Below are 25,128 nucleotides of genomic sequence, written 5' to 3'. Positions count from 1 at the left end.
GTGGGTAAACAGTGTTTGATTAAATTTTCTTGCCCTGGTGAAGGGGGTTGGACTGGATGGCCTTAAGTATTTTCTATTGGTCATAGGGATTCTGTGTGGGAAGTTTGCCCCAATTCTATCATTCGTGGGCTTCAGAATGCTTAGATGAACTATAAATCCCAGTAACTACAACTCCAAATATCACGGTCTATTTTTCCCAAGCTCCATCTGTGTTCCTAGTTAGGCATATGGAATATTCGTACCAAGTTTGGTCCAGATCCATCATTTTTTGAGTCCACAGTGCTCTCTGGGTAGGTGTACTACAACTCCCAAACTCAACGCCAATGCCCACCAAACCCTTTCAGTATTTTCTGTTGACCGTGGGAGTCCTGTGTGCCAAGTTTGGTTCAAGTTCATCATTGGTGGAGTTCAGAATGCTCTTTGATTGTAGGTTAACTATAAATCCCAGCAACTACAACTCCCAAATGACAAAATCAATTTTCTGAGTGATGGTCACTTCTTGGGTTAGTAGGTGTCTTGTGGCCAAATTTGGCAGCAATTCGTCCAGTGGTTTTTGAGTTATGTTAATCCCACAAACGAACATTACATTTTTATTTATATAGATTATTATTATTATTATTATTATTATTATTATTTTATCCAACTTATGTCTTAGTCATAGTTATTTGGTTAATTTCTATTTGGTATTAAGTTTATAGTAATGGTTGTTGATGCTGGGGAAAATGGAAGGAAAAAGGAAGAGGGGCCGCCCAAGGGCAAGATGAATGAATGGTATCCTTGAAATGACTGGTTTGACCTTGAAGGAGCTGGGGGTGGCCACGGATGACAAGGAGCTCTTGCGTGGGCTGGTCCATGAGGTCACAAAGAGTCGGAAGCGACTGAACAAATAAACAACAACACACTGCCATATAATCCAGTTCAAAGCAGATAATCTGAATTTTATATGGTAGTGTAGATGGGCCTTTCACTCTGGGACCAACCAGACATTCTTTTGGCCTTGTGAACAACATCCACAATAATATGAAGGTTTCAGAAGGACAGTTCCTTGTACATTGGGTTGCACAATACTACCACTGAATACAATTGAAGAAGTCTGACAGCCTGGCAGCATACGCAGATGCTACACTTCAAGTGACTGCTGCCCCCCCCCCCCCCCGGTTTTTGTACACCGTTATATACCCTCAAGTAAACAAGAACAATTTTTTGTCATGCAAAGTACTCTCTTTCCAGCCCCCTTCCCTTGACCTTTTGATGGAAAGTACCTTCTTGTACCTGCAGACTTTGAAGCTTAACCACAACCCGACTTCCTATATAAACTTGAACTTTGTATGATCTCTACATGATGCCTCTTGTTTTTAAAACATTTTCTTCCATGTTGCTCCTTTTCTCCAGAGAAAGGGTATAGAATCATAGAATCATAGAATCAAAGAGTTGGAAGAGACCTCATGGGCCATCCAGTCCAACCCCCTGCCAAGAAGCAGGAATATTGCATTCAAATCACCCCTGACAGATGGCCATCCAGCATCTGTTTAAAAGCTTCCAAAGAAGGAGCCTCCACCACACTCCGGGGCAGAGAGTTCCACTGCTGAACGGCTCTCACAGTCAGGAAGTTCAGATGGAATCTCCTTTCTTGTAGTTTGAAGCCATTGTTCCACGTCCTAGTCTCCAAGGAAGCAGAAAACAAGCTTGCTCCCTCCTCCCTGTGGCTTCCTCTCACATATTTATACATGGCTATCATATCTCCTCTCAGCCTTCTCTTCTTCAGGCTAAACATGCCCAGCTCCTTAAGTCGCTCCTCATAGGGCTTGTTCTCCAGACCCTTGATCATTTTAGTCGCCCTCCTCTGGACACATTCCAGCTTGTCAATATCTCTCTTGAATTGTGGTGCCCAGAATTGGACACAATATTCCAGGTGTGGTCTAACCAAAGCGGAATAGAGGGGTAGCATTACTTCCCTAGATATAGACACTATGCTCCTATTAATGCAGGCCAAAATCCCATTGGCTTTTTTTGCCGCCACATCACATTGTTGGCTCATGTTTAACTTGTTGTCCACGAGGACTCCAAGATCTTTTTCACACGTACTGCTCTCGAGCCAGGCATCGTCCCCCATTCTGTATCTTTGCATTTCGTTTTTCCTGCCAAAGTGGAGTATCTTGCATTTGCCACTGTTGAACTTCGTTTTGTTAGTTTCGGCCCATCTTTCTAATCTGGTAAGATCGTTTTGAATCCTGCTCCTGTCCTCTGGACTATTGGCTATCCCTCCCAATTTGGTGTCGTCTGCAAACTTGATGATCCTGCATTCTAACCCTTCATCTAAGTCATTAATAAAGATGGTATATTTCTCCTTTGTTTGTCAATTTTATTCAAAGACCCTTTCACAATATACAATACAGTTTCTCCAACCTAAGGAGTTCTTTGGCACTAATTAGTGGACTGCTGAAGAATGACACATCCATCCTCCTTATGCCAGCAAAGAAAGATGCAAAGAGGAGTTGTGACAAGAACCCAACAGGGTCTCTCTTTCTACTTCTATTCCACAGATTCTTTCTAGTACAGAGAACCCAGTAATCATCATACTAAACTCTTCTAGTTTACCAGTTGAATCTAAAGTCATTACAATAGCAAGCATACCTGTCAGTTACTCCGAACTGAATTATATTTAGATTTAGTGCATATAGTCTAATCAAGAATAACAACAGAATTGTTGCCCATGACTTTGTAATTCACCACTAATCTTTTACTCTGTTTTTTTTTTTAAAAAATAAGATCTCCGTTTAATGAACGGCACAAGTCCCTGCTCAGGGAGGGTTGAAGTCTTACACAATGATGCATGGGGAACCATTTGTGATGCTAGCTGGGAATTACAAGATGCCCAAGTTGTCTGCAGCCAGCTGGGTTGTGGAAAGGCCTCCAAAGCCTTGGGTGGAGCACACTATGGCCAAGGACTGGGCCCCATCTGGCTGGAGAATATCAACTGTACAGGAGGCGAAGCGTTCCTGAAGGAGTGCCAGAAGGGAGGCTGGGGAGAGCACAGTTGCAACCACAGCCAGGATGCCAGCGTGGAGTGTTCAGGTACGTGTCTTTCACAGGTATTGTTTACTGAAGTTTGCATGGGGTCCATGTAGGACGCGGAACAATGGTTTTAAACTACAAGAGAGGAGATTCCATCTGAACACGAGGAGGAACTTCCTGACTGTGAGAGCTGTTCAGCAGTGGAACTCTCTGCCCCGGAGTGTGGTGGAGGCTCCTTCTTTGGAAGCTTTTAAACAGAGGCTGGATGGCCATCTGTCAGGGGTGATTTGAATGCAATATTCCTGCTTCTTGGCAGGGGGTTGGACTGGATGGCCCATGAGGTCTCTTCCAACTCTTTGATTCTATGATTCTATGATTCCTCAAAGTGACCATGGCTAAGGAGAGTCTTTATCTTCCAGTACCATGTATCCGAATTATAACTCAGCAACCCGACATAGCATACTCTGTCCACTGACAGATTGGATCTGAACAATGATCCGGTGGGGAAATTATTGTGGACGGGAATGATCGGGCGTTTGGACAACATGTCCAGTCCAGCGGAGTTGATTGCATAAGAGCATCACTTCAATGCGAGTGGCCTTTGTGTCTTCCAGCATGCTGACATTTGTCCGCCTGTCTTCCCAAGAGATTTGCAGGATTTTTTGGAGGCAGCGCTGATGAAATTGTTCCAGTAGTGGAAATTGGAGTGAGAGGTTTACAAATGAATATGTGGTCTTTTGGTTATGAATGGAGGTTCAGAGCGTCCCTCGGTAGAAGTTAGTACCAAGCAGTGTGTATCATTGGGAGATAAGAGGAGTTGTGTTGCAAGTTTTGCGCTGCTTTGTCATTGATTTCACAAGCCAGCTTGCCACTCATGATGAATGGTTCTTAAACTGGGAGGGTATAAAAGAGAAACCATGGAACTGGACTGCAGATCAATCAAAGCGCCTTTTGTTCTCTCCAACCCAACAGGAACCAGACTGGTGAATGGCACAAACCGTTGCTCTGGGAGAGTTGAAGTGTTCCTCGATGGGGAATGGGGGTCGGTGTGTGATGATCGGTGGGACCTGAGTGATGCTCAAGTCGTGTGCAGAGAACTTGGCTGTGGAGGAGCTCTCTCAGCCCCAGGAAACGCCCACTTTGGAAAAGGAAATGGTGCCATCTGGATAGATGAAGCCCAATGTTTGGGGACAGAAGTTGCCCTTCAGAAGTGCCCATTTGAAAGAAAACATTATTGTAGTCATAAAGAAGATGCTGGTGTTGTGTGCTCAGGTAACTGATAAAAAATAAGAATTGTCGATTAATCTCTTAGGACTTTTACAGTTCACAGCAGAATTGTTTGAAATTAACCAATCTTTAAATCTGGATATTCAAAGAAGAAATTCCAGTACAAATCTCTAATGCTAGGAAAGACTAGGTATGATGCTTGCTTGATGAACACTAGGGCTGTGCAAACTTTTCCTTAGTTGTCGTAAGTCGGATCAAATTCGTAAAATTTGTACTTATGACACGATATCCAACACTTGGACATGACCCGCGCCAAAAACTTAAGAATTGAAACTTACCCAATATTTTTTAGTTTCGATTTCTTTAACCGCGGAAGCCTCCCAAAGTCAATTTTATTTTCTTTGTAAGCAAGCAAAGCAAAGCCAAAAAGGCTGCCATTGCTCTTTAAATTAATGGTCTCTCGCCATGAGGAGAGAGAAGCAGCAAGGAGAAAACAGAGTTCGCTGGGAAGGAGACTGAGAAAGCACAGAATTCTGGGAAATGTAGTCTCTTCCAACTCTATGATTCTATGATTATTGTAATACATTTTTATAACTAAGAGAAAGGGGTTTATTGCTACTTGAATTCTAGTATTTCTCCCACACCTCTGCCTTTGAAATAAAGTCCCAAACCTTAGCATTATTGCGCAAGATTGGGACAGTTTCCCACAATATTTATCACCAAGACTAAAACATGTTTAGGAATCATTACATAAAACTAAAGCTTTAGAACAAATGATCATTCAATAACAAAGGCAATAACATTTTTTTCCTGTGAGAGAATAGATGATTTAGCTAATGACTGTTTTGTTTATGTCTCTGTTCAGTTGGCTGACATCTGCTGATGGCTTTGGCTGGATCTACACTGCCATTAGTCTAGATTATCAAAGCAGATAAATCACCTTAAACTGAATTATATGAGTCTACACTGCCATAGAATCCAGTTGTATTTACCATCCAAGATTACATTAGCGAAAGGAAAAGTTACTATATGACAGGTCAAAGCAGAAGGACATGGGAAGCAAAATGGAAGGGTCTCATTTACAGAATAAATGGGAAAGATAAATATACGGTGTTAAATAAGATTATTTTCATGATTGAACAATTGTAATAAACACAGAAAAAGTACTTATCTGTTCCTGGGTGGGTGGGGTGGGGGTGGGGTTGTGATGATGGTGGGATTGGGGAAAATACTGGTATTTTGAATGTTAATTTCAAAGATGGTATGTTTCTATGTATTATACAATAAAAACAAAAACAAAAAATAAAAAAAAACCCAGCAGTCAATAAACTACGTTTTCTCCTAAAAAAAAAGGTTGTATTTGCCATGCAGAATCTGGACCACATTTGTATTTTCTTGTGTATTTGTACTATTAATGTCTGATAATTTATTTTGCATTTTTAAAATCAGAATCTGCATTTTAAACTTATTGGTTGCTATATCCTTAGGACTTACATGTGCATTTCACTTTCAATTGAAATCTATTATGCACTTACAGTTGGGAGCATAGGTCTGTTCCTACCTGGAATAGACGGGTCGACAATTTTGGATCATATTTACAATTTGGTCTTTTCAATTGCCAGTTTTGTGATCACACTCAATAGTAATAAAATTTGAATTTAACAAATTTAATCTGATATAGGATTTATTTATTTATCGTGTCAGGAGCAAACCAAACAATTGTGTTGCATTTTTAACAAACAAACAAAACACAAAGTTTGCAAGCTTGGTAGTTGGTTAAATGTCCTTTGACCAGTATCTGGCCACTTGGAGTGCCTCTGGTGTTGCCGCAAGAAGGTCCTCCATTGTGCATGTGGCAGGGCTCAGGTTGCATTGCAGCAGGTGGTCAGTGGTTTGCTTTTCTCCACATTCACATGTCGTGGATTCCACTTTGTAGCCCCATTTCTTAAGGTTGGCTCTGCATCTCGTGGTGCCAGAGCACAGTCTGTTCAGCGCCTTTGAAATTGCCCACTTTTCTGTGTGCCCTAGGGGGAGTCTCTAATTTGGTATCAGCCTTTGGTTGAGGTTCTGGGTTTGAGTCTGCCACTTTCGGACTCTCACTTGCTGAGGTGTTTTTTAAGATCTCTGTAGAGATCTTAAACTATTTCTTTGTTTAAGTCGTTGACGTGCTGGCTGATACCCAAACAGGGGATGAGTTGGAGATGTCACTGCCTTGGTCCTTTCACTATTGGTTGCTACTTCCCGGCGGATGTCAGGCGGTGCAATACCGGCTAAACAGTGTAATGTAGGATTATGATCTGAAATTATGCACATGCCTACTAATCAAGTTGTCACAAAGAGATTCATTCCACCCAATTTCCTTTCATGCCTGAGTTCTTGCTATAGCTTGTGCCATGAAACAACTGCTTTTGATCATGCCCAAAGCGAAGGAAATGCCCACAACATGCTTAGGACTAAAGCTACAATGCAGACATCAATTCCAGTTATCCTTTCTAGTACAGAGGTCCCAGTAATCATCATACTAAACTCTTCTAGTTTACCAGTTGGATTCAAAGCCATTACATTGGCAAGCATTCCTGTTAGTTACTCCCAACTGAAGTATATCTAGATTTAGTGTATATAGTCTAGCCAAGGCTAACAACAGAATTGTTGCCCATGACTTTGTAATCACCATTAATCTCTCACTCTATTTTTATAGAAGATCTCCGTTTAGTGAACGGCGCAAGTCGCTGCTCAGGGAGGGTTGAAGTCTTACACAATGGTGCATGGGGGACCATTTGTGATGCTAGCTGGGATTTACAAGATGCCCAAGTGATCTGCAGGGAGCTGGGCTGTGGAAATGCCTCCAAAGCCTTGGGCAGAGCACACTATGGCCAAGGATCGGGCCCCATCTGGCTGGAGAACATCAACTGTACAGGAGAAGAAGCATCTTTGAAGGAGTGCCAGAAGGGAGGCTGGGGAGAGCACAGTTGCCGCCACAGCCAGGATGCCAGCGTGGAGTGTTCAGGTACGTGTCTTTCACAGGTATGACTTACTGAAGATTGCATGGGGTTAATGTTTCCTCAAAGCGATCGTGGTTAAGGGGATTCTTTATCTTCCATTACCATGTGTCCAAATTATGGCTCCGCAACCAGACATAGCATACTTGGTTCACTGACAGATTGGCACTGAACCATGCCCAAATTGTGTGCAGGGACCTTAACTGCAGAGAAGTATTTGTAGTCTCAGAAGGAACTCACTTGGAGGTGGAAATGGTTCCATTTTGTTATTTGATAATGAATGTCAACAAATAGGAATATTATTTAGTCTCTGTCACTTGAAAACTCAGGAAACATCAACTGCACTCATAAAAACGATGCTGGTGTTATTTGTGTGGGCAAGTGCTAAACAGTTTTCCTAGAAACTGTTAGATTGATGAAATAGATAAATGGATGGATACATGGATAGATTTTGATGAGCTCTAGGAATAATGTATGTTACTGTGCACATGCCTATGCACACGCCTGTAAGCCACCTGTTGACTTTTGGTGCCTGGATGGAGGTTCATAGTGTGCAGGTACAGCTGTACCAGAAGCTCCCACTTTATTTGCTTTGTATCAAGTGTTTCTTTGCAGCCCAAGGCTTGGGATTTTGCAGAAGGGTGACTTCCTGTTAAAGTTTGCAGTTATAGGGCAGGCCACCTGTTCATCATCATTAGGTTCTCTAGTCCCGCCCCCCTTTTTGGGTTTAGAGAAGGGAAGGGAGCCATTTTTTAGTTAGTCTCTGCAAGAATAGCTAATGTACAGGATGTGTACAGACTTTCTCGTGTACAAAGGCTTCAACCCTTAAGACTTCCCGGGGGAGAACAGTCTTAAGAGCATCTAAAGATTCCCAAAGGTTCCAGGGAAACAGCTTTACAGCCCTGAGGAATTTCGGAGGGAATAACAGCTTTAAACATCAAGAACTCCAGCTAAGTGACTACAGGCCTACTGGTAGGTCCACTCGGTTTTGAGACACAGTTCAGCCCGGTAGTGGATCCACACCAGTTAGGTTTAGGTTCACAGTTAGCCTGGGAGAAGTTTGGAAAGTAAAGCAAAGAAACGGTTAGAAGCCACCAGTTGCTTGAAGTCTGGAAGCATTTGTTTAACCTTTGAAGACAAAAGAAGTTTCTGTTTGATTGTTCATCAATAAAGACTTTGTTGTATTTAAGCTCAAGCCCTCTAAAGACTGTTTATGGGGGGGAAATCTCTAAAGCTTCTCTTTGGGCCCCCTGGCTTCCCGTTGGGCTCAAGTTGCACGTCCTGTTTTAACAGCAATTCATTTTAAGCCCAGCGGCGACAGAACACATAGGCAAGTAATATTCAGAGGTGGTAGTGCCAGATCTTCCCTCTGAAATATAGTCTACAGATATTCACTACATGTCTCCTGTCTGAGTATTAAACGTGTCTGCATTAGGTTGTTGTAGGTTTTTTCGGGCTATATGGCCATGGTCTAGAGCAGGGGTTCTCAGCCTTCCTCATGCTGCGACCCCTTAATACAATTACTCATGTTGTGATGACCCCCCAACCCTAAAATTATTTTCCTTCCTACTTCGTAACTGTCATTTTGCTACTGTTATCAATCGTAATGTAAATACATACGCAGGATGTATTCACTAAACCAAATTTGGCACAAATACCCAATACGCCCAAATTTGAATACTGGTGGGCTTGTGGTGGTGGTGGTGGGGGCGGGGTTGATTTTGTCATTTGGGAGTTGTGGTTGCTGGGATTTGTAGTTCACCTGCTATCAAAGAGCATTCTGAACTCTACCAACAATGGAATTGAACCAAACTTGGCACACAGAACTCCCATGGCAAACAGAAAATATTGGAAGGGTTTAGTGGCCATTGACTTTGAGTTTTGGAGTTGTAGTTCGCCTACATCCAGAGAGCACTGTGGACTCAAAAGATGATGGATCTGGACCAAACTTGGCACGATTACTCAACATGCCCAAATGTGAACACTGGTGGAATTTGGGGGAAATAGTCCTTGACATTTTGGGAGTTGTAGTTGCTGGGATTTGTAGTTCACCTACAATCAAAGAGCATTCTGAACCCCACCGACAGAATTGGGCCAAACTTCCCACATAGAGCCCCCATGACCAACAGAAAATACTGTGTTTTATGGTGGTCATTAGTGACCCCTCTGACATTCCCTCGTGACCCCTCCATGGGTCCTGACCCCCAGGTTGAGAACCACTGGTCTAGAGGCATTCTCTTCTGAAGTTTCGCCTACATCTATGGCAAGCATCCTCAGAGGTACCTCTGATTCCGGGCATGAAAGCCTTCGACAATAAGTGGCTGTATTGCTTAGCTTCCCAGTTGGGAGCTGGTGCCTTTTGACAATTGAGGCCTATGTGGCAAGACATAGGAGAAACAAAGTAACGTAGGCACAGCATGCACCCTCCCTGACCTTCTTTCTTAGGAAATCCCTTTCTAGATCCATGTGTAATATTACCACACTCATTGAATCAATCAGTGCTTGGTGGAGGTTGGAGCAAGGCATTGCTCTATGGAGTGTAGGTTAGAAAAAAAGACTGCAGAGGCCCCTACCCCAAATATGGTGGAAATGCCTTCCACATCCTCTAAAGCAGGTATGGGTATACCCAGGCCAGATGCAGCCCCTTTGGGCCCTCCTCTCTCTCATCATCCTATCCTTCCTTCCTTTTCTCTTTCCTTCTTCCTTCCTTCCCTCCCACCCTTGTTTATCTCCCTCTCTTTCTTCTTCCATCCTTCCCTCCTACCCTTTTGTCCTTCCTTCCTTCCTTCCTTCCTTCCTTCCTTCCTTCCTTCCTTCCTTCCTTCCTTCTCTCCCTCTTTCTCCTTTTTTTCCTTTCTTCTTTCTCTTCCATCCTCCTTCCTTCCTTCCCACCCTTCCTTCCTGCCATCTCTTTCTTCTTCCATCCTTCCCTTTTGTCCTTCCTCCCTCCCTCCCGCCTTTTTTCTCTCCCTCTTTCTCCTTTCTTGCTTCCTTCTTTCCCTTCCTTCCTCCTACCCTTCCTTCCTTCTCTCCCTCCCTCTCTTTCTTCTTCCATCCTTCTCTCCTACCCTTTTGTCCTTCCTCCCTCCCTCTCTCCCTCCCTCCTGCCTTCCTTCTCTTTCTTCTTTCTTGCTTCCTTCTTTCCCTTCCTTCCTCCTACCCTTCCTTCCTTCTCTCCCTCCCTCTCTTTCTTCTTCCATCCTTCTCTCCTACCCTTTTGTCCTTCCTCCCTCCCTCCCTCCTGCCTTCCTTCTCTTTCTTCTTTCTTGCTTCCTACTTTCCCTTCCTTCCTTCCTTCCTTCCTTCCTTCCTTCCTTCCTTCCTTCTCTCCTCCTTCCCTCCCTCCTTCCCTCCCTCCCTCTCTTCCTTCCCTTTCTCTCTTTCTTCTGATTGCACCCGGATTAAAGTCTGTGTTTAGAACCGCCCTCGGAGTGTGGTGGAGTCTCCTTCTCTGGAGGCTTTTCAGCAGAGGCTATCAGGAGTGCTTTGATTGTGCCTTCTTGCACGACAGGGGGTTGGACTGGACGGCCCTTGGAGGGTTTCTTCCGGCTCTAGGATTCTATATCAGGAGTAGGCAATACGGGGTCTTATAAATACATTTTTTCTCTCCCATCTACCATCTCATCTTACGAAAGGAGGGGAGGGATGGGTCCTGTCTTATTTCCCTTGGAAGGGCGTTCCAGAGGTGGGGGGCCACCACCGAGAAGGCCCTCTCTCTCATCCCCACCAACCGTACTTGTGATGGTGGTGGGAGCGAAAGGAGTGCCTCCCCGGAAGATCTTAGAGCAGTGGTTCTCAACCTGTGGGTCCCCAGGTGTTTTGGCCTACAACTCCCAGAAATCCCAGCCAGTTTACCAGCTGTTAGGATTTCTGGGAGTTGAAGGCCAAAACATCTGGGGACCCACAGCTTGAGAGCCACTGTCTTAGAGTATACAAGAGAAACCATGGAACTGGACTGCAGACCAATGAAAGCACCTTTCATTCTCTCCAACTCAACAGGAACCAGACTGGTGAATGGAACAAACCATTGCTCTGGAAGAGTTGAAGTGTTTCGCTATGGGGAATGGGGGTCGGTGTGTGATTATCGATGGGACCTGAGTGATGCTCGTGTCGTGTGCAGAGAACTCGGCTGCGGAGGAGCTCTCTCAGCCCCAGGAAAAGCTCACTTTGGAAAAGGAAAAGGTGCCATCTGGATAGGTGAAGCCCAGTGTTTGGGGACAGAAGTTGCCCTACAGAAATGTCCCCTTAAAAGAAATCATGATTGTAATCATAAAGAAGATGCTGGTGTTGTGTGCTCAGGTAACTGATAAAAAAAATAAGAAATACTGCTTATTCTCTTTGGGCTTTTACAGTTCACAGCAGAAGGGTTGGAAATTAACCAATCTTAAAATCTGGATATTCAAAAAGAAATTGCAGTACAAATTTCTAGTTCTAGGAAAGACTAGGTATGATGCTTGCTTTATGAACACTAGGGCTGTGCAAACTTTTCGTTAGTTGTCGTAAGTCGGATCAAATTCGTAACATTTGTACTTATGACACGATATCCAGCACTTGGATGTGACCTGCGCCAAAAACTTAGGAATAGAAACTTACTCAGTACTTTTTAGTTTCAATTTTTTTAACCTCAGAAGTCTCCTAAAGTCATTTTCATCACAAGCAAGCAAAGCAAAGCCAAAAAGGCTGCCATTATTCTTTAAAATAATGGCCTCTCGCCACGAGGAGAGAGAAGCAGCAAGGAGAAAGCTGGGAAGGAGACTGAGAAAGCACAGAATTCTGGGAAATGTAGTCTCTTCCAACTCTATGATTCTATGATTATTGTAATACATCTTTATAACTAAGGGAAAGGGGTTTATTGCTACTTGAATTACAGTCTTTCTCCCACACCTCTGCCTATGAAATAAAGGTCCAATTTCGATACTATTGTCGAAGGCTTTCATGGCTGGGTTGATGTAGGTTTTTCGGGCTGTATGGCCATGTTCTAGAAGCATTCTCTCCTGACGTTTCACCTGCATCTATGGCAGGCAACCTCAGATGGTTGTGAGGTCTGTAGGAAACTAGGAAAATTGGGTTTATATATCTGTAGAATAATGTCCAGGATAGGAGAAAGAACTCTTCTCTGTTGAAGCTAGGTGTGAATGTATCAATTGGCCTCCTTGATTAGCATTTGATGGCCTGACAGTTTTTAGGTGTAGCTTGTTGCTGCCTGGCGGAATCCTTTGTTGAGGGGTGATTAGCTGTCCAGGATTGTTTCTTGTCTTGAGTTCCCCAGTGTTTGAATTTAGTTCTTTGTTTACTGTTTTAATTTTAGAGGTTTTTAAATACTAGTAGCCAGATCTTGTTCATTTTCATGGTTTCTTCCTTTCTTTTGAACGTGTCCACGTGCTTGTGGATTTCAATGGCTTCTCTGTGCAGCCTGACGTGGTGGTTGTTGGTGTGGTCCAGCATTTCTGTGTTCTCAAATAATATGCTGTGTCCAGGTTAGTTCACCAGATGCTCTGCTATGGCTGACTTCTCCGGTTGACTTAGTCTGCAGTGCCTTTCATGTTCCTTGATTTGTGTTTGGGCAATGCTGCGTTTGGTGGTCCCTACGGAGACTTGCCCACAGCTGCATGGTATACGGTAGAGGTGAGAGGGTCCCCCTTGTCTTTTGCTGAATGTAGCATTAGTTGGATTTTCTTAGTGGGCCTGTAGCTAGTTTGTAGGTTGTGTTTCCTCATCAGCTTCCGAATGCAGTCAGTGGTTCCCTTGATATATGGCAAGAACACTTTTCCTCTGGATAGATCTTTGTCTTTACTCTTGTGGCTTTTTCTCAGTCTTGCAGCTCTTCTGATGTGTGTGGTGGAGTCTCCACTGGCCTGTACAGCCCAGTTTAAGTGGTTCAAGGAACATTAGTCTGTTTTAGGTTTGTTCCGAGAAGTCAAAAATCATTTGTGATCTATTTAAAGGTATGTCTAGCAGTATCATTGGTTCCTACATGAATCAACATGAGAGGAGGAGAATGATGGAGCTTGAGGAGCTTAGTGATCCTCTGAGTGACATTTTTGCCCTTGGGAGGCAACATGTTTCTCAAGCCATGCTGTCTGGTTTGGAAATGATGGCTTCTATTTTGCTAAGGAGGGAGTCACCTACTACCAAGACCTGTTTCCTTTGAGGATTGACAGGACCCCCTTTGTGCAAGGCAGTGTGTAGGTCCCCTGAAAAGTGTCCCTGTTGGAAATGGATTGTGAAGGTGTAAAGTGTTGTCCTCCTCCTCCTAGGATCATAGAATCAAAGAGTTGGAAGAGACCTCATGGGCTATCCAGTCCAACCCCCTGCCAAGAAGCAGGAATATTGCATTCAAATCACCCCTGACAGATGGCCATCCAGCCTCTGTTTAAAAGCTTCCAAAGAAGGAGCCTCCACCACACTCCGGGGCAGAGTTCCACTACTGAACGGCTCTCACAGTCAGGAAGTTCTTCCTCATGTTCAGATGGAATCTCCTCTCTTGTAGTTAGAAGCCATTGTTCTGCATCCTAGTCTCCAGGGAAGCAGAAAACAAGCTTGCTCCCTCCTCCCTGTGGCTTCCTCTCACATAATTATACATGGCTATCATATCTCCTCTCAGCCTTCTCTTCTTCAGGGCAAACATGCCCAGCTGCTTAAGCCGCTCCTCATGGGGCTTGTTCTCCAGACCCTTGATCATTTTAGTTGCCCTCCTCTGGACACATTCCAGCTTGTCAATATCTCTCTTGAATTGTGGTGCCCAGAATTGGACACAATATTCCAGGTGTGGTCTAACCAAAGCGGAATAGAGGGGTAGCATGACTTCCCTAGATCTAGACACTATGCTCCTATTGATGCAGGCCAAAATCCGATTAGCTTTTTTTGCTGCCACATCACATTGTTGGCTCATGTTTAACTTGTTGTCCACGAGGACTCCAGCCTCCGTTTAAAAGCTTCCAAAGAAGGAGCCTCCACCACACTCCGGGGCAGAGAGTTCCACTGCTGAACGGCTCTCACAGTCAGGAAGTTCTTCCTAATGTTCAGATGGAATCTCCTTTCTTGTAGTTTGAAGCTATTGTTCCATTGTGTCCTAGTCTCCAGGGCAGCAGAAAACAAGCTTGCTCCCTCCTCCCTGTGGCTTCCTCTCACATATTTATACATGGCTATCATATCTCCTCTCAGCCTTCTCTTCTTCAGGCTAAACATGCCCAGCTCCTTAAGCTGCTCCTCCTTAAGCCGCTCCTCCTTAACATCCCTGGTGCATTAATCAAGGACAATCCATTGAGATACGTCCAAGACAAGAGCCCGTCGTTCTCCCAGGTGTGTTCCTGTTGTGCGTGGTGTACAAGTGGGGACGGAGCATCTGCATGATTGTGTAGCTGAGAATGTGGTGGAGCATCATCCCAGTAAGGGATAGCCCCCAAGCATTGATCAAGGGCGGTCCACTGAATGATATTTAAAGATGGGCTCAAAGCCAACATTAAAAACTGTGGCATAGACACTGAGAACTGGGAAGCCCTGGCCCTTGAGCCCTCTAGGTCAGTGATGGGCAACATTTTTGAGCATGGTGTGTCAAAACTCGCCAAAAAACTGAGCATAACTCAGGTCGGGTGTCACTTCGAGAAAAAAACCAATATAACAAAAATATATTATTGTATTATATAACGGTATTTAATAAACCAAAAAACTAATTATTTAACCTACCTGCTTTTTTCTATAATGTCATATATCTCGGCATTATAGAAAAATGTTGGTGCAGGAGCTGAGGATGAAATGTCCTTCTTGGGATGCAGCCCCATTCTTCTGCGTATGGGGCTGCATGTGGCCACGTGTCATAAAAAATGGCTACACGTGTCAGTGCTGATACACGTGTCATAGGTTCGCCATCATGGCTCTAGGTGGAGGTCAGCTGTGACCAGCAATGTGGTAGAATATGAAGACACATGAATGGAGGGCGAAAGAGAGAAACATGCCAAGAGGAAGGTGAGCCAAGCCAACCCCGGAACCACCTTCTACCTGGAAACCGATGCCCTCACTGCGGGACAACATGCAGATCAAGAATTGGGCTCCACAGTCACCTACATACCCACCGCTAGGACACTGAACTTGGAAGACAATCTTACTCGCACAATGAGGGATCGTCTAAGTAAGTAAGAAAGTCTTACTCTTCTAGTTTTCCAGTTGGATGCAATGTCATTACAATGGTAAGCATTCCTGTTAGCTACTCCCTACTAAAACACATTTAGATTTAGTGTATATAGTCTAGCCAAGGCTAACAACAGAATTGTTGCCTATGACTTTGTAATCACCATTAATCTCTTACTCTATTTTTTATAGAAGATCTCCGTTTAATGAACGGCGCAAGTCTCTGCTCAGGGAGGGTTGAAATCTTACACAATAACACATGGGGAACCATTTGTGATGCTAGTTGGGATTTACAAGATGCTCAAGTGGTCTGCAGCCAGTTGAGCTGTGGAAAGGCCTCCAAAGCACTGGGTGGAGCACATCATGGCCAAGGATTGGGCCCCATCTGGCTGGAGAACATCAACTGTACAGGAGAAGAAGCATCTCTGGAGGAGTGCCAGAAGGGAGGCTGGGGAGAGCACAGTTGCAACCACAGCCAGGATGCCAGCGTGGAGTGTTCAGGTACATGTCTTTCACAGGTATGACTTACCGAAGATTGCATGGGGTTAATGTTTCCTCAAAGCGATCGTGGTTAAGGGGAGTCTTTATCTTCCAGTACCATATATCCAAATTATAGCTCAGCAACCAGGCAAGGCAAATTTTGTCCACTGACAGTTTGGAACTGAAAAATGCCAGGGATCTTAACTGCAGAGAAGTTTTTGTAGTCTCAAGAGGAACTCAGTTTGGAGGTGAACATGGTTCCATTTTGTTATTTGATACTGGATGTCAACAAATAGGAATATTCTTCACTCTCTGTCAGTTGTAAACTCAAAATGTTGTCTTTTGTCCCACTCACAGAATTCCACAAAAGGGAGTGAGTGGTTTACAAATGAATGCGGTCTTTTGGTTATGAATGGAGTTGCAGAGTGTCCTACAGTAGAAATCAGTACCAACAAATGTGTATCACTGGGAGATAAGAAGAGATGTGTTGCAAAGTTTTACATTGATTTCACAAGCCAGCTTGCCACTCATGATGAATGGTCCTTAAACTGGGAAGGTATACAAGAGAAACCATGGAACTGGACTGCAGACCAATCAAAGCGCCTTTTGTTCTCTCCAACCCAACAGGAACCAGACTGGTGAATGGCACAAACCGTTGCTCTGGGAGAGTTGAAGTGTTCCTCGATGGGGAATGGGGGTCGGTGTGTGATGATCGGTGGGACCTGAGTGATGCTCAAGTCGTGTGCAGAGAACTCAGCTGCGGAGGAGCTCTCTCAGCCCCAGGAGAAGCCCACTTTGGAAAAGGAAACGGTGCCATCTGGATAGATGAAGCCCAATGTTTGGGGACAGAAGTTGCCCTTCAGAAGTGCCCATTTGAAAGAAAACATGATTGTAGTCACGAAGAAGATGCTGGTGTTGTGTGCTCAGGTAACTGATAAAAAATAAGAATTGTCAATTATTCTCTTTGGACTTTTACAGTTCACAGCAGAAGTGTTTAAAATTAATTAAAGAAATTCCAGTAAAAAAACCCAGTGCTAGGAAAGACTACATATGATGTTTGCTTTTGAACACCAGAGTTGTGAAAAAAATTTGTTAGTCGTCGCAAGTTGGATCAAATTCGTTAAATTTGTACTTATGATGTGATATCCAACATGTGGGCATGACCTGCGCCTAAAACTTAAGAATAATACGTTTTAGTTTGAATTTTTTAAACCTTGGAAGTCTCCCAAGGTCAGTTTCATTTTTAGCACAAGCAAGCAAAGCAAAGCCAAAAAGGCTGTCATTAGAATCATAGAATCAAAGAATTGGAAGAGACCTCATGAGCCATCCAGTCCAACCCCCTGCCAAGAAGCAGGAATATTGCATTCAAATCACCCCTGACAGATGGTCGTCCAGCATCTGTTTAAAAGCTTCCAAAAAAGGAGTCTCCACCACACTCCAGGGCAGAGAGTTCCACTGCTGAACGGCTCTCACAGTCAGGAAATTCTTCCTCATGTTCAGGTGGAATCTCCTTTCTTGTAGTTTGAAGCCATTGTTTCACATCCTAGTCTCCAGAAAACAAGCTTGCTCCCTCCTCCCTGTAGCTTCCTTTCACATATTTATACATGGCTATCATATCTCCTCTCAGCCTTCTCTTCTTCAGGCTAAACATGCCCAGCTCCTTAAGCCGCTCCTCATAGGGCTTTTTAAATTAATGGCGTTATTTACTTTTTAAATTAATGGCATCTCACCATGAGGAGAGGGAAGCAGCAAGGAGAAAGCAAAGTTCGCTGGGAAGGAGATCGAGAAAGCACAGAATTCTGGGAAATGTAGTTTGGGAAGGTGAGAAGTTCTATTGCAGATAAATCAAAAGGTCCTGCCCTAAACTACATTTCTCAGAATATTCCTCAGCAACAGAAAGCCCCATTCAGGAGAGGGGAGAGATTTATCCCTTCATAGCCACAGCCGGCCAGAATTCTGATAAATTGTTGAATCTGCAAATACAAGAACTGACTGATACTTCTAGTAAGTAAATCTCTGTGGTGAACTGGAAAGAAATCCTTAAATGGAATTTGGTTAATATGAGAGACATTCAATGAGATAGCTGTTGTGACTTTAAAAAAATGTTTTTGTCAAAACTTTTTAAAAAATCTCTAAAATATATGAATATTTCTGAAAGTTTTGGGGGAATGATTCCGTTACCTTGTGTTATTGTTTAGAAAATTCATGGAGATAGCTCTTGTAATTTTTAAAAAATGTTTATAAAAACTTTGAAAATTCCCTAAAATCCTGTGGATAAGTGAAACGTTCTGAAATTTTATGGGTTAATGGTGGTGAATATGTTTTCTCATTGTAGAAAGTTTCACCCTAATAGCTGTAAAATTGAGGGAGAAAGGAGTTATTGAAGCTGGCCACTTGGGAGTGCCTTTGGTATTGCTATAAGAAGGTCCTCCATTGTTCATGTGTCAGGGCTCAGGCCGCATTCTAACAGGTGGTCTATGGTTTGCTTTTCTGCACACTCGCATGTTGTGGACTTCACTTTGTAGTCCCATTTCTTAAGGTTGGCTTTGCATCTTGTGGTGCCAGAGCGCAGTCTGTTCAGTGCCTTCCAAGTCGCCCAGTCTTCTATGTGCCCAGGAGTCTCTCATTTGGTATCAGGCATGGATTGAGGTTTTAGCCTGCCACTTTTGGACTCTTGCTTGCTGAGGTGTTCCTGCAAATGTCTCTGTAGAAACTATTTCTTGATTTAAGTCGTTGGTATGCTGGCTGATATCCAAACAGGGGATGGGCCAGAGATGTCATTGCCTTTTGTCCTGGTCGCTTCTGCTGTTTGAGAATCAGCAGTCTACGAAGACGTTGCCCAGGGGATGCCCGGATGTCTTGCAATCCTACAGGGAGGCTTCTCTCGTGTCTAAAACATTGTGTTTTTGTTGATTTAAAATGCATTACAACTGTACCCTTGGTTCTCTCCTGATACGTTAAATAAATAAATAGTTGAATGGTAAATCAAGATATAGGTAAAAACCAATGGGTTCAGTGTGTATAATTTCATTAAGGCGAAGCTAACAACAGAATTTAGGCCCAGATCTTTATCATCACCATTCATCTTTTACTACGTTTATCTCTTTTCTCTTCAAGATCTCCGTTTGATGAATGGCACAAGTACCTGCTCTGGGAGGGTTGAAGTCTTTCACAATGACACGTGGGGGACCATTTGTGGTGCTGGCTGGGATTTATTAGATGCCCAAGTGGTCTGCAGGCAGCTGGGCTGTGGCAATGCATCCACAGCATTAGGTGGAGCACACTATGGCCAAGGATCGGGCCCCATCTGGCTGGGGAGCATCAACTGTACAGGAGGAGAAGCATCCCTGGAGGAGTGCCAGAAGGGAGGCTGGGGAGAGCACAGTTGCAGCCACAGCCAGGATGCCAGCGTGGAGTGTTCAGGTACATGCCTTTCCCAGTTTGCCTTATTAATACCTGCATCAGGTTGATCTCTCCTCAAAACCAGCATCATCAGGATGGGAGGGATAACCAATATTCCAGAGGACAGGAGCAGAATTCAAAACGATCTTGACAGATTAGAGAGATGGGCCAAAACTAACAAAATGAAGTTCAACAGTGACAAATGCAAGATACTCCACTTTGGCAGGAAAAATGAAATGCAAAGATACAGAATGGGGGACAATGCCTGGCTTGAGAGCAGTACGTGTGAAAAAGATCTTGGAGTCCTCGTGGACAACAAGTTAAACATGAGCCAACAATGTGATGTGGCAGCAAAAAAAGCTAATGGGATTTTGGCCTGAATCAATAGGAGCATAGTGTCTAGTTCTAGGGAAGTAATGCTACCCCTCTATTCCGCTTTGGTTAGACCACATCTGGAATATTGTGTCCAATTCTGGGCACCACAATTCAAGAGAGATATTGACAAGCTGGAATGTGTCCAGAGGAGGGCGACTAAAATGATAAAGGGTCTGGAGAACAAGCCCTATGAGGAGCAGCTTAAGGAGCTGGGCATGTTTAGCCTGAAGAAGAGAAGGCTGAGAGGAGATATGATAGCCATGTATAAATATGTGAAAGAAAGCCACAGAGAGGAGGGAGCAAGCTTATTTTCTGCTTCCCTGGAGACTAGGACGCGGAAAAATGGCTTCAAACTACAAGAAAGGAGATTCCATCTGAACATGAGGAAGAACTTCCTGACTGTGAGAGACGTTCAGCAGTGGAACTCTCTGCCCCGGAGTGTGGTGGAGGCTCCTTCTTTGGAAGCTTTTAAACAGAGGCTGGATGGCCATCTGTCAGGGGTGATTTGAATGCAATATTCCTGCTTCTTGGCAGAATGGGGTTGAACTGGATGGCCCATGAGGTCTCTTCCAACTCTTTGATTCTATGAGAGTCTTTGTTTTCAATAATAATAATATTAATAATAAAATATTTATTTGTATCCTGCTTTTCTCTCTAAATGGGACCCAAAGCGGCTCACAACATTTTAAAACAATACAGATTACATAGAGAAGCCATTGAAATCCACAAGCATGTGGACAATTTCAACAGAAAGGAGGAATCCACAAAAATAAACAAAATCTACCAGTATTAAAACAACCTCTTTCTGGGGTCCTGTTAAAGCTGTTAATAGAGTACATAATGTGCAATATTCTCGATCTTCAAGCAGAGCAGAACTCATTTTCTTGGTACATCGTTTGAGGCAGTTTCCTGACTGCATCTCTTAACAAAGCTGCTGACGTAGCTTTCCAGCTGTTATTACTATGCAGCCAAGTGAGTGTACACAGTCTACTTTCTTGCAATACTAGAACAAATGAAAGACCATAGGAGGAAAAAATGATTTCCCAAGCCCCTGTGTGGGCCTAGATGAGTGTTTCTCAACCTGGGGAGGTCGTGAGGGGGATGTCAGAGGGGTCGTTAAAGACCATCGGAAAACACAATATTTTTATTTGTTCTGTTGGTTATGGGGTTCTATGTGGGAAGTTTGGCCCAATTGTATCATTGTTGGGGTTCAGAATGCTCTTTGAATGTAGGTGAACTATAAATCCCAGCAACTACAACTCCCAAATGTCAAGGTCTATTTCCCCCAAACTCCACCAGTGTTCACATTTGGGTATATTGAGTATTTGTTCTAGATCCATCATTGTTTCAGTGTTCTCTGGATATAGATGAACTACAACTCCAAAACTCAAGGTCAATGCCCACCAAACCCTTCCAGTATTTTCTGTTGGTCATGGGAGTTCTGTGTGCCAAGGTTGGTTCAATTCCATCATTGGTGGAGTTCAGAATGTTCTTTGATTGTAGGTTAACTATAAATCCCAGCAACTACAACACCCAAATGACAAACTCAATCTCCCCCAACCCCACCAGTATTCAGATTTGGGCATGTTGGGTAGTTGATCCAAATTTGGTCCATGAATGAAAATACATCCTGCATATCAGATACTTACATTATGATTCATAACAGTAGCAAAATGACAGTTATGAAGTAGCAACGAAAATAATGTTATGGTTGGGGGTCACCACAACATGAAGAACTGTGCTAAGGGGAACTGTATTAGGGAGGTTGAGAAACACTCGCCTAAATAGGAGAGCAAAATATTGGACATATGGAACTGGGGTCCCTGCTAAAAGACACAGCTGTCATAATGTTCCATAGCTTTGCACATCATTTCCATTTCAGCAATTGATTCCATCAGTGTATTTTGGTTGGGAGTAGTGTTTGAATCAAGGACACTGGGATCAGTTAATGATAATTTCACGTTGCAGCCAACACCTGAATTGTCCTTCCTTCTTTGTTGTCATTGCAGTTATTACAGCTGTTGAATTCTCCCTTGAAAGCAGCATTCGCCTGGGAGTGGCTGCCTTGGTCTTCCTTGTCTTGGTGGGGATTGTGGCTGAGGCTGGATGCGGGAGAAAGAGGAAGACAAGGAGGAGAGAGCAGCAGCCTTAAGCAGCCCTCCTCACTGGCCAGTTCCAGGGATCAAGCTCTGTCTGTCAGTACGGTGGAGCCAGAGGCAGAAGGAATGTCATGTGCAGTTAAGACTCCATTGTAATCTATCAGTATAACAATATACAGTAAATAAATACGATATATCATTGTGTATCTATATGCTACTTTTAAAACATCGACAAATGTTTTGTTTGTTACATATTCACTTTCATAGGAATTTTGGGAAGTCTCCTTCAGAAATGCAAATCAAATAAATAAATCTTACATGTTTATCTTTCAAAGTACCGTATTTTCCGGTGTATAAGATGACCGGGCGTATAAGACGACCCCCAACTTTTCCAGTTAAAACAGTGTTTCTCAACCTGGGGGTCGGGACCCCTGGGGGGGGGGTCGCAAAGGGGTGTCAGAGGGGTCACCAAAGACCATCAGAAAACACAGTATTTTCTGTTGGTCATGGGGGTTCTGTGTGGGAAGTTTGGCTCAATTCTATCATTGGTGGGGTTCAGAATGCTCTTTGTTTACATGTTAACTATAAATCCCAGCAACTACAACTCCCAAATGACAAAAACAATCCCCCCTCCAACCTCACCAGTATTAAAATTTGGGCATACTTGTGCCAAATTTGCTCCAGTGAATGAAAATACATCCTGAAGATCATTATTTACATGGTGATTCATAATGTTAGGGTTATGGTTGGGGGTCACCACAACATGAGGAACTGTATTAAGGGGTCGCGGCATTAGGAAGGTTAAGAACCATTGAGTTAAAATATAGAGTTTGGGATATACTTGCCGTATAAGACTACCCCACTTCCAATGCGCACCAAATAAAAAATTAAAAACATCTGATTTAATTTCAATATGGTAATTTTCCTATTTCCATATCTCCTTCTCTGCCTCTCAGATTTTGCACATACGTGCCTGCGCCACCAAATTTGCAGTCCTCAGGAGCGAAATCTGACAGGCAGAGAAGGAGGTATGGTGATAGGACACAACGGCGGACTAGACGGGTGAAAGAGGCATGTTTTTCTGGGCATAGTGCTGCTCTATCTCTTTTTTCATACCCCGGGCGTTCCAGACACTTGCAGCTTGCTCCATCCTTTACTTACACCAGTGTTTCTCAACGTGGGGGTCAGGACCCCTGGGGGGGGTCGAAAGGGGTTGTCAGAGGGGTTGCCAAAGACCACCAGAAAACACATATTTCTGATGGTCATGGGAGTTCTGTGTGGGAAGTTTGGCCCAATTCTGTTGATTGTAGGTGAACTATAAATCCCAGCAACTACAACTCCCAAATGATAAAATCACACACACCCCCAACCCCACCAGTATTCAAATTTGGGTGTATCATGCATTTATGCCAAATTTGGTCCAGTGAATGAAAATACATCCTGCGTATCAGATATTTACATTATGATTCACAACAGTAACAAAACAACAGTTATGAAGTAGCACCGAAAATAATTTTATGGTTGGGGGTCACCACAACATGAGAACCTGTATTAAGGGGTCGTGGCTTTAGGAAGGTTGAGAACCACTGACTTACACCTTCCCGGTGAGGCGCCCCTCTCCTCGGCATCGGGACCGCATTAAGTCACTTCTTTCCACAATTCCTAGTGAGTGGATTTTCTTCTACTGTACTTGCCTAGCACCACCCTTGCTGCTTTCATAATAATAATATAATAATAAACTTTATTTATACCCCACCACCATCTCCTTGATGGGGACTCGGAGCGGCTTACATGAAGCCAAGCCCAAAACAATTACAGTAAAGAAAAACCAAGACACAACCGAAAACGCGAACAATAAACAATAACATCATAATTACATAAAACATATGGATACAGTTGGCGCTTATGGTGGGGATGCAGACGCAGCTGTTTTTTAGCTCACCCCACCATATGCAGCAACAGATGTAGAGAGTTCACACAAACATGTTTTTCTCTTATCTTTGTCGGTGTTTTTCAAAACACTGAGAGGCACTGCAGATATAATGTTCTTGTCCTGTTACAATTATCAAGATGATAGTGGTCTTTTCTTGACAAAGCCCGAGAGATTTGATTTTACACATGGGGAGTAATCTTTGAAAGCAATAATGTTAAGAAGAGTATCAAGGGCAGCGTGGTGCAACTTCTTGCAGTTTGCCTGAGAAAAACTGTGTATAAAATTTGGGGAGAGGCTGGGGACAATTATGTCTAGGTGAAATTTTGAAAATAATAAAAATGGTATTTGTTGGGTTGTTGTAGGTTTTTCAAGCTATATGGCCATGTTCTAGAAGCATTCTCTCCTGACGTTTCACCTGCATCTATGGCAAGCATCCTCTGAGGTTGTGAGGTCACAATCGCATCTATGTCAAAGGCTTTCATGGCCGGAATCACTGGGTTGTTGTAGGTTTTTTCGGGCTATACGGCCATGTTCTAGAGGCATTCTCTCCTGACGTTTCGCCTGCATCTATGGCAAGCATCCTCTGAGGTTGTGAGCAATCGCATCTATGTCAAAGGCTTTCATGGCCGGAATCACTGGGTTGTTGTAGGTTTTTTCGGGCTATACGGCCATGTTCTAGAGGCATTCTCTCCTGACGTTTCGCCTGCATCTATGGCAAGCATCCTCTGAGGTTGTGAGCAATCGCATCTATGTCAAAGGCTTTCATGGCCGGAATCACTGGGTTGTTGTAGGTTTTTTTGGGCTATATGGCCATGTTCTAGAGACATTCTCTCCTGACGTTTCGCCTGCATCTATGGCAAGCATCCTCTGAGGTTGTGAGGTCACAATCGCATCTATGTCAAAGGCTTTCATGGCCGGAATCACTGGGTTGTTGTAGGTTTTTTCGGGCTATACGGCCATGTTCTAGAGGCATTCTCTCCTGACGTTTCGCCTGCATCTATGGCAAACATCCTCTGAGGTTGTGAGGTCACAATCGCATCTATGTCAAAGGCTTTCATGGCCGGAATCACTGGGTTGTTGTAGGTTTTTTCGGGCTATACGGCCATGTTCTAGAGGCATTCTCTCCTGACGTTTCGCCTGCATATATGGCAAGCATCCCCTGAGGTTGTGAGGTCACAATGGCATCTATGGCAAGCATCCACAGAGGTTGTGACCTCACAACCTCTGAGGATGCTTGCCATAGATGCAGGCGAAACGTCAGGAGAGAATGCTTCTAGAACGTGGCCACATAGCCCGAAAAATCTACAACAACCCAGTGATTCCAGCCATGAAAGTCTTCAACCGTACATTGTATTTGTAACCTGCATCTCCTTGTAAATGACCACAGACTTCATTTTGCAAGAAGTTTTTGCTTCTTCTCTCTTTGGCTGTTCTTGTTGCTGAGAGAAGCAGCCAGAAAGGAGGAAAAAGA

The 25,128-nt window shown here is 43.7% G+C and overlaps 1 protein-coding gene across 1 annotated transcript; it reads left to right on the top strand.

The window, feature by feature from the left end:
- The first annotated feature begins 2,780 nt into the window (after positions 1-2,780).
- On the top strand, positions 2,781-22,790 carry LOC132765732 (deleted in malignant brain tumors 1 protein-like). The gene is made up of 8 exons (XM_067464741.1): positions 2,781-3,075; positions 3,988-4,287; positions 6,941-7,249; positions 11,241-11,540; positions 15,561-15,869; positions 16,476-16,775; positions 18,966-19,271; positions 22,681-22,790. Exons 1-8 carry the CDS (start codon positions 2,781-2,783, stop codon positions 22,788-22,790), a joined length of 2,229 nt encoding a protein of 742 aa, XP_067320842.1.
- The last annotated feature ends 2,338 nt before the right edge of the window (positions 22,791-25,128 follow it).

This window comes from Anolis sagrei, chromosome 2 (assembly GCF_037176765.1).
Source record: "Anolis sagrei isolate rAnoSag1 chromosome 2, rAnoSag1.mat, whole genome shotgun sequence".
In the NCBI taxonomy this organism is placed as follows: domain Eukaryota; kingdom Metazoa; phylum Chordata; class Lepidosauria; order Squamata; family Dactyloidae; genus Anolis; species Anolis sagrei.
The sequence above is the reverse complement of the archived record's forward strand: the minus strand, read 5'-3'. Positions and strand labels throughout refer to the sequence as shown.

Bases quoted from the DNA above. Each gene is read 5' to 3' on its own strand.
- LOC132765732 (XM_067464741.1), top strand. From the start codon at position 2,781: ATGAACGGCACAAGTCCCTGCTCAGGGAGGGTTGAAGTCTTACACAAT. The intron at 3,076-3,987 runs GTACGTGTCTTT...CCAACCCAACAG, and splicing joins TGCCAGCGTGGAGTGTTCAG to GAACCAGACTGGTGAATGGC. The intron at 4,288-6,940 runs GTAACTGATAAA...CTATTTTTATAG, and splicing joins TGCTGGTGTTGTGTGCTCAG to AAGATCTCCGTTTAGTGAAC.